This window comes from Anastrepha obliqua, chromosome 5, assembly GCF_027943255.1.
Source record: "Anastrepha obliqua isolate idAnaObli1 chromosome 5, idAnaObli1_1.0, whole genome shotgun sequence".
Classification (NCBI taxonomy): Eukaryota; Metazoa; Arthropoda; class Insecta; order Diptera; family Tephritidae; genus Anastrepha; species Anastrepha obliqua.
The window spans coordinates 51,374,749-51,384,892 of NC_072896.1; the positions used below are offsets into that span (position 1 = coordinate 51,374,749).

Below are 10,144 nucleotides of genomic sequence, written 5' to 3' on the forward strand. Positions count from 1 at the left end.
ATTTGGCCCAGCTCCTTCTCCTATTTGGGGTGTGCGTCTTGATGTTGTTCCACAAATGGAGGCATCTACAGTTTCAAGCCGACTCCGAACGGCAAATATTTTTATGAGGAGCTTTTTCATGGCAGAAATACACTCGGAGGTTTGCCATTGCCCGCCGAGGGGCGACCACTATTAAAAAAATGTTTTTCTTAATTTTGGTGTTTCACCAAGATTCGAACCCATTCTCTCTGTGAATTCCAAATGGTAGTCACACACCAACCCATTCGGCTACGGCGACCGCCGCTTAGCTTCACTTTATGCTGCACATATTTCACTTTGAATCAGTTCCAATTTTGTAGTAGTAGGAAAAGGTGGAAAGAAAAAATAATCATACAATTTTGTTTTTGAATGATTTTTTTAATTTCCACTACAAAAAAAATTATTTTAAAGGATTGGAAATTTTTATTTTGATCTTTACGCACTCCATTTCTTGTCTGTTTGTATACAGCAGCTGCCTAGTTCAGAAGTGGCAAATATGAGCAACGCACCGGGCCACCTTGTAGTATTCCTTCAGAACATCAACTAATGGTTTGCAATCTACCCTTGCTTGTATTGAGTCTTTTGGCAGTTATGTAGGATAATAATAAGTTACCATAGAGCATACCAGTCTAACCCAGTTCTTAGATAATTTACATATCTTCCTACAGTTTGTCTAATAGAAACGTGACCGACAAGCTTCAAACTTAGAGTTTTGTCATAAAAAAATTTAAATGCTGCTAAATTAGTTAGTTTAGTGAAAAATTAAGAAAGAGTACGTTGTTTTTGCAAAATGGATTCCACATATGAAAAACGATTTGCATGCATCTGCAGCAAAATATTTTAAGATATCGAAGACGTTCATAAAAGAATGGGTGTAATAGTGTACCGAAGTTAAAAGTGTTGACGACTTCTCCGGACGAGGTTCAAAGGAAAACATCATCTGTCAAAAGTAAGATCAGAAGAAGTTTGATTTGCTTGTTACAAAGCCGAACTAATCGTCGCATGCAACTCAAGCAGTTTCAAGTAAAAGCCATGTTAATGTATCCAAAGCCACGATTCGAGGACCTTTATGTGCAGAAGACCTCAAATTCCGGAGCCACTACTCTCATTAACACTCATTGAAAAAAAACCCACATGGTCTAGGGCAAATTTACAACGTAATTGGGAAAGGCAGGATCTTTCTTTAGCCCTACATCGGTCCTATTGTATTAATAAAAATGGACAACTTCAGCGAACTGTTAAGCATCCACTTAAGGTTCAGGTTTGGGGCTGCTTCTCCGATAGTTTGATAATTGAAATTCATCAAAAAGCATTATTGCCATCAGCTGCAAGGCCGTATAGAAGAACTAGCCAACCTTGGATTTTACATGAAGTCAACGATTCCTCGAATCGAAGCCAAAATTATGTGAATAGAAACAGCAAAATGGTATTGAAATGATGGATTGGCCTTCACAGCCGCCTGATGCCAACTCTATTAAGAATTTTTGAGCAAAAACTCAAAATAAAAGAATTGTACATGGTAAAACAGTTATCAAGGCAAATTCGACTGATTTGGGGCCGATTACCAACACAACTTTCATGGAAATCGACACAAAGTATGACTCGAAGATGTGAAGCCATTATAGTTAATGGTGGTGACCATAGATTTTATTAAATATATTGCGTATAATAAATATTATAAGCCCATAAAATGTAGTTTCTTTGAATCGAATTGATCAAATACTTTCTAAGTTATGGCGGTCAAACTTCTATTAGACAAACTAGCGTAACATTAGCTTTGACCGAATGCGATTTGACGTCGTCGAGTTTCTTCCACTAAGAGCTTAGAGAACAGATAGACATCATGCACATTGCCCTTTTTGAAACAGAGTCTGATCTTTGCTAGATTTTCATTTAAAATGAACTAGATTTCTGAGCCGGCCATTTATCGGATACTGTGATCCGCGAAAACTTGCAAGTTTGTTAATTTTATTCAATACTAAATATGGTATGAACGAACATGGCAAGCAAAACTACCGCTGCATATGCCGCAATCAGACTGAGGAGCTCGGGCTGTAAGCTTAATGTAAGCTATGAACGCTCCAGAATACCTAAATACTTCAAGTTCATTCCTATGGTGACAGATCAATGCACACCCTCGACCAGTTCGAGTGCTAAATTTTCCATTTTTATTCCCTCAAGGGAAATGTGGGCGCGGTGTCGCTTTTGCAGACAGGACCTGATGAACCTATTCACCAATGGATCGAAGTTAGACGAAAGGCTTGTGGAGTAATATCCTACTATGAGCTCTCCATTTAGCTCAAATTCAGGCTCGTTGAGCACTACCTAAGGTAGAAGGAATGAATGATATATTTATTTCATTGGCTTATTTACTTGCTGCGAGGAAAGCAAATATTTCGTAAGTAAGTAAGAAGGTATTTCGAGCGGTAATTAGGGTCCCAGAATTGATGATGGTGCGCTTAAAACTAGTCGGGGGTGCTTTACATCAATTTTGACAGCATCCAAATACCTTGAAATTAGGCTCATCTGAGTACCTGTTAACAGGATGAACTTACTAGCCAGCGGACACATGAGGAAATTTCACCGAGAAATAAGAGAATTCGCCTCTTAGCGAGGTGGCCTTCACGATGATTCAGCGAGCTTTGTACCAGTACATTTATTTATTTATCTATTTATTATTAAATTAAGCAGTATCTGTAAGGCGTTTTAGTCTTTTATAAGTCATCATTATTGGAAGTGATAAAGTTCACATTTGAGAAGCTCGAGAGAGCTGTTGAAGTTAACAAAGTCGCTCTTAAATTTCGTAGACACCCCATCTGGATATAGTTCGTTAAGTATCTATGCTGTAAGACTTGGTAGTAAATCGAGTCCTTTTTGCAGCATCTGGAGCACGAAATGGGATGCTCTCTGCACTTTCTTCGTAGCTTTATTGCTCGCGGGGTGCAAATATTTAGGTTCTTCGCTAACATTCTTTTGCTGCGCCTGCGGATATAGAAGGTTAAGATTTCTCACCTGGTGAATTTCATTAGGGATGACCCTCAAACAGAGAACTCTGTGTAAGTGCATCCTAACTAACCTAACCTGACTTAACCTAAACTATAATGAAAATAAATGGCGCTGTTTTAACAGTACGTTAATTGAAGCGCGTGAACCTGCTGTACTCTTGGCTTTCAAAAGACCGTCAGCCGAGTGAACGAAAATATGTGAAAAGAGCAGATAAATGTTTTTTTTAAATAAAAAAGTAGCCTACAAAATGCTTTCACCGTCTGAAGTCATCCTCTTCATGGATTTCACCTAAAGATTTTCTCTATGAAGCTATAATTCAGAACTCCCAAGTTTTCTTTGGAAAGAATGCTTTGAATAGTCACTAAAGATCAACAGAACATTGATTTAGTCTAGGGTCGAAGTTTTGTGGGGCTCCAGCCTAAAAAAGTGAAGCTCAGCGGTTCGGCTCAGTGCCAGCCGCTTTTTTGGTTTGAAAATAATTTAAACCACGCAATGACCACTTTTGAGCAATTCGAATATGGCTTTCATATCCATTCATGTTGGCTGTAGTTGTTCTTTTTGTTTTTGCTTTTTTTGTGATTTACACACATTTACGCTGAGTTGCTGAAATTGCCATCAATTACTTTGCTACGTGCAGCGAAGCAAATGGCCAAAGGTTAATGGCTAAAGGTTCATTGGCATAGAAGTGGACGTGAGATTGTCGATTTGCAAAATTGAATTAAATGAGCCGTTTGTTTTGAATCTCCAACATATGCTGACAGTGAATATAACAAATGTTCATCACAGACAAGTTTTTATCTTTTCACTGCGTTAATGAAAAAGTGAATGAGAAATAAATAAAACTGACAATGAATATTCGTTGTATTGAAATTAAAAATGTGTTTAAATAAATAAATAATGAACTTAAAGTTTTTTAAAAAGCATTTGTTAAAATTATATGTACGAATAGGCTAAATTATAAATTCATTTGTATTTGTGTAAATACAACTCTGTTTTTTGGGTTAACACTTTTTTTATATATTTAATTTTTTAATCAACTTAGTCATTGATACATTTAGTTAGCCATTTTTTCGAAAAAAAAACACATTGCAGACGAGAACAAACGTTCAATATCACATACAAAGATCTATTTAGCCTTATAAAATGTAGTCCTTATGAAAAGTGTAAAATCTGCGCTTTTGTTAACGAGAAGGAAATTAAGCGAAACTTAAAAACAAAAAAAATTTTTTTTTGCATTATTTTGATTTATAAACGTAAACTTGTGACCATGAAAAACAAAAATTGTGTTAAGAAAAAAAATTCTTAAAAAAGAATTAAAACGCCCGTAGCGTCGCCCTTCATTTCTTTCAATACTTAACGTCTAAGAAATATACATACATATATTTTTTGTTTTTCCTTAAATAACAACAAAAAAAGTAACTAATTATTATTTTGAACGGGTACATGTCACTTACCAAATTTAACCACGCATTTGTGGTCAGAATCTGATTCTTTTCGTCCTATAAGAAATTTTAGACGCATTAATATTTCAAACTTCTGTTTAAATTTAAAATTAAAATATTAAAATTTTTTGTTTCAAAATTTCTTAAACAATTTGCCTTTGGTTTGGCATTTCATCGTCTAGTATTTTGTGGGCATTTTCCTCATGTTCGTGTTTGTTGAAAGATTGCTCCTTTTATTTTTAAGAAATTATTTCTGTTTTTTGTTTCAAAAATAAGTGGTTTTTCAAATGAAAAGTGTTGCTATTTTTGTGTTTGTGCAATTTTGGATTTTCAAACACTTACCACATCAATAATTTGTTGCAATGTTAAGCCGAATTTGACTTCCAGTGGTTCCGATTCGTTCGCTACGGGTCGTTCGAGTGTATTGTAGGTGGATAGAAGGTGGTTAAGTAGACGTTTTTCGTGTGGTCCTTGGCAGCTTTCTACAAATGAAAGAGATAGAATTAATAAATTTTAGAAAATGTCTCTAAGTAATATAGAAAAAGTAGGTAAAAAGAAGCTTAAGAGTGAATAACTATAAATTCTGTGTTGCATATTTTGTTGTAAAAATAACTGAGTGGGAGAATTTTTCGTGGAGTATTTTATTTAAATTATTTAAAGATGTATGTATATGATTTAACTTTTGCAATATAAATATTAATTAATCATCTGAGTAGGTCAATGTAATAGTGGGGCAGAATGCATTAAATTCTAGGTGAACTGGTGGTAAAACCAAATTTACTTGGTGTGATTTACTTTTTAAATTGTTTGAAAATAGATGACAAAAGGATGATACCTCTTTGAAATGAGCGGTAAAATCTTTTGTTTGTCAGCAGCTCTCAAACGTTAGCTGCTCTTTATGGGGTATTTCATAATTTAAATGTTAAAAAGTGCATATTATAAAAAAAGTTTTTGAATTAAATATTTTTTTTTCCTTGCTCACACCACTCGGGAGCATAGGGCCTCGACAAGACTCAGTCTTGGGTTGGTTTCATTAATCTATTTTGCTTTCTGGCAGGGTAGGTGATTGTACCAGCCCTAAATAGTGAACTTGTCGTTGCTGAATTAAATATATCAGAATATTATTTTTTATGAAAATTAATTAAAAGGTATTTCAAATTATGTGGCAACTCTATAGAAAAGTGGTTTTGAATTAAAGTTGTGAAACTACCTTTCACTTAATACCCATATTGTGGTATATGACTAATTTTTTAAATTAATTAAAAAAGGTGACAATCTTACCCAAATAATATGAAGGAAAATAACTTTAACCTTCTCATACATACTTTTTAAAACATAAAAATAAAGTATTTAAAATTAGATGGCAACCCCAGCAAAAGACTTTTTAATTAAAACAATTAGAACTAACTTTCATGTAAAACCCGTATTGTTGTATTTTAGTGGTTTCTAAAAAAAGTGGCAACCTTATACATAAAATCTTAATGAAAATAATTTTACCTACACATGCAAACATATATGTATACAATTTAGAAAAATGAAATAAAAATTTCGTATTTGAAATTAGGTGGCAACTCTATCGAAAACTATTTCTAAAGTAAAGCTGATAAAACTATATATTATTCAATACTCGCTTTGTGATATTTTACTAGTTTTTTTAACTAATTAAAAAAGGTGGCAATCTTACACAAATAATCGCAAGGAAAATAGTGGCCGCTTCACACAAATAATACCAAAGAAAGTAATATATGATACATCTTATCTACACATACATATATATCTATTTGTATAAAAAACAAAAAATATTATAAGTAAATAAAAAGAAATCGTATTTTAAATTAGGTGGCAACTCTATCAAAAATATTTTTAAATAAAAGCTGTTAAACCTAACTTTTATTCAATACCCGTTTCATGGCAATCTTGTTGAAATAATCTCAAGAAAAATATTTATTTATTCAAAATCAAAGAAAATCATTCCAACCTATTGGTATATACAAATTTATATAATAATAATTTATTATAGGTGGCTATCCCAATGGAAACATATTTCCAAATGGAGTAGTTAAAAAGGACCCCTTGTTCGATACCCGTCTTGTTTTTGCTTTAAGAAATACAAATAAAAAAGTGTCGGCCTGATAAAAATAACCCCGAAGAAAATACGTTTCCAGATAAATTTTTTAAAGTAGATCAGTAGATTCGAAATTAAGATGAAGACTGTGGGTCTTAGCCAATTTCTCATGCTGCTTTTTACAAGACTGGCTGGGTATTGCACGCGATGTCTCGGCGAGTTCGGGTCGCACAATAAAAATTCATCAAATCCTGGCACGAGCTCCGACATACATTAAATTTCTCAGGCAGCAGGAAAGCATTGGCTATGAATGGTATCAAGGTTACCGAGAAAAATTATCAACAATGCTTAAGGCGACTTGAACGTGCTTGCTTTCTTTGGCCACTTCCCAGCCTTTTCCATGCACTGTTGACTTTGGTTGTGGGTTTCGGGATAATATTCAAATATCCAGGTCTCATTCCTAGTGACCTAGGTCTATGAATAAGTTCGTGCGGTTTTTTTTCGAAATTTGAATTTCGGATCATTCCCATGGCTTTTAAACGTTTGGAAATGGTTGATTGATCAACTCCCAAAGGTTTTGCAACCTCTTCTTGCGTTTGAGCCGGATCTTGATCGAGCAATTCCTCCAATTCGGTATCCATGAACTTTGGCGGCGCGGCCAAAATCACCACTTTTAAAGCGTGCAAACCACTTCTGGCACGTTCGCTCAGCTAGAGCATGCTCACCATAAACTTCCACCAAGATACGATGACTTTCGGCTGCTTTTTTCTTCATATTAAAGAATTCCCCGCAAAAACACATTATTTGGCACGAAATTCGACATTTTCAAGTGTGGTAAAAATATTGTTGTTTACGCTTCAAATAAAAAACTTATACTGACGTTTGTGCCTTACGACAGTAGCTCTCCAATGAATGTTTGGAAATGTGGATCGATAGAATAATAATAATATACTCTTACAATCTCTACCATTGTTCTAAATGCCAGAAAACAAAACTTCCGAATCAGCGCCATTAAATAATTTACTTTCCAAAAATACTCACAGAACATAAACCAAATCTGATATCCATTGAAACCTGGATGTGTACAAAGAAAGGGCCCCCTTTTATCGGATACATATCATATATGTTACCATTTTCCGAGTTATAAATTAATTTTCTAAATTTAACTACTAAATGAACACTGAATTTATGAAGCAATCATCTCTTAAATTAAGCGAGACACTTGCGCACCCGTCAAACTCAACGATATGGAAATACCACAAAGCAATGAAACCAAATATCTTGCAACGCATCTAGACAGAAAATGAACGTGGGAAACACATACATACTATATATTCTCAAAAAGAAAAGCACTTGGTATTAAAATCAGCGACCTTCACTGGATTTTAAATCATCATTCCCGGGTTTCTGTCGAACGCAAATTGCTCTTATGCTCAGCAGTTCTAAAACCCGTGTGGACAGATGGTATTCAACTTTGAGGCACTGCAGCAAACTCCAATATCGAAATTTTACAACGATTTTAGTCAAAAACATTAAGAATGATCACCACTCTACTATATTACAAACTCGCAAATACACCGTGACTTCCAAATATCCACTGGCTCCAAGCTCACTCTAACTCCTTACTAGCGGAAATGATAGCCAATCCCATTGTTGTTACCCGACTCAAAGGAAAATCCACCACAGATCTCCTCTTCTAATGGGAAACACTGAAATGGGTTGTACCTCTGGTTGCATCCCATAAACTACTGAAATTAGTTTAAGTTATTCTATAAATATTGCTTAATGTATGTATACAGCTTGCAATAAAAGTGTTCTTAAAAAAAAATTAACGAATTAAAATATTGTGGGTTTATGATTCAAAAATCGTACTTCACCTACTGCGGCTTCAGCAATTTCTATCTTAACAATTACCAAAGACAGTCGCAAACTACTGCCCCAAGCATACGAACGTATTTTCGCGAAAATCGATATTAAAGCAAAACGCGCAAAGTCTTATAGTCAAAAAAAAAAAAAAAAAAAAAAAAAAAAAAAAAAAAAAAAAAAACAATTATAGTGATAATTAATTTAACAACTAGTGCATTAACAAACTTTAAATATACATATATATATATATATGTTATATATATATAATACTAATAACATTGAACAAGTGAATTTTCAATTTGTGTAATAGGAATTACCTTCTTATCCCTCACTAAAAATGAATAAGCCACCGGACAATAAGCCTCCCAATTTACCTGCACTCAAATGGGACAAAACAAAGCAATCAAACTTTACATCGAACGAACCGGTATACCTGCTCATGTCCAGACCCAATAACTCAGACAATTTAAAGAATGTTTCACCTTTTTTGATTCAAAAAGCAATCAACTCAACTTGCGGCGAAGTTGAATATTGCAAAAAAATTATTAGCGGCCAAATTTTGATCAAAACCAAAAACGGCTCACAAGCGAACAAATTAACGACACTAACAGAGCTTTCAAACACAATCATAGTTGAGATTACACCACACAAGACACTTAATTATTCGAAAGGCGTAATATATTGTAACGAACTAAGATCAATACCCGAAAGTGAAATCCTCGATGAACTAAAACCCCAAAATGTATGCGAGGTGAAAAAAATACTCAAAAAAGTGAACAATGACCTGATTGAAACAGGATTAATTATACTAACATTTGCCACAACAACATTGCCAACGAAAATACACATCGGTTATATTAAAACAACAGTTCGCCCCTACATCCCCCCACCAATGCGATGCAAAAATTGTTTTAAATTTAATCACGTAGCAAAATTCTGCAAAAGTCCAAAGTCCTGCCATAACTGTGCAAGCAATTACCATATTAACGACGAAAACCAAGAGAAATGTAATAATCCTACGAAATGCGGCAATTGCGATGCGAACGGACTAACATGTACTAATCACACCACTCTCGACAAAAAATGTCCCATATTTATACGCGAGAAAGAAATCCAAACAATTAAGATCACCTCACAAGTCGACAACAAAACTGCACGAGCTATTTACAAAGAACGACATCCACACAACAACTATACATTTGCAGAAGTCACCAGTCAACATACTTCTAAACAAACAACACTCAACTCACAATCAGAACATCAAAACTCACCACACTTTAATCACCCACTCGCAGTACAGCCAACAAAACCACCAACAAAGCCAACCACAACAACTACCAATTCTCTCACTGAAAATAGCATGGAAAGAAAAATCATGCAATATTCAGATGTAATGAGCGAATCAGAGACAGATGACAGCTTAGAATCCACATCTACATCAAAGCAGAAGATAAAAATCCTACCAAAAAATACATCGAAACGACTACAATCACAGATAAAAAAACTTAACAAAAAAAAGTAACCCAACTAACACTACAACTAGCCAAAACGTTAATTATCCTAATATTCCTAAAAACAGAATTATATATACTTATACATACTTATTCTTAACTTACTTACACCTTATATAAATACTTATTAAATCTTAATTTAGTTAATTCAAAACAAAAACACGAACACTTATCTATTCTACTGATATATGACGCCCTCACTAAAGATCATACAATGGAATATACGAGGATACCAA

The 10,144-nt window shown here is 34.3% G+C and overlaps 2 protein-coding genes across 2 annotated transcripts in view; one reads left to right on the forward strand and one right to left on the reverse strand.

Moving 5' to 3' along the window:
- The window catches only part of LOC129248739 (neuronal acetylcholine receptor subunit alpha-7), a 314,041-nt gene extending 308,347 nt beyond the window's left edge, over positions 1-5,694 (reverse strand). The window contains exons 1-3 of the mRNA XM_054888356.1: positions 5,691-5,694; positions 4,809-4,948; positions 4,479-4,523 (exon numbers count right to left, since the gene is read on the reverse strand). Of these exons, the coding sequence (XP_054744331.1) occupies positions 4,479-4,523; positions 4,809-4,948; positions 5,691-5,694 (189 nt within the window). The remainder of the gene's footprint in view (positions 1-4,478; positions 4,524-4,808; positions 4,949-5,690) is intronic.
- A 3,040-nt stretch (positions 5,695-8,734) lies between these two features.
- Positions 8,735-9,919, forward strand: LOC129248740 (uncharacterized). The gene has a single exon (XM_054888357.1). It carries the CDS (start codon positions 8,735-8,737, stop codon positions 9,917-9,919), a length of 1,185 nt encoding a protein of 394 aa, XP_054744332.1.
- The last annotated feature ends 225 nt before the right edge of the window (positions 9,920-10,144 follow it).

What these genes read in the sequence shown, in the direction of transcription:
- LOC129248740 (XM_054888357.1), top strand. Translation starts at nt 8,735, where the DNA reads ATGAATAAGCCACCGGACAATAAGCCTCCCAATTTACCTGCACTCAAA.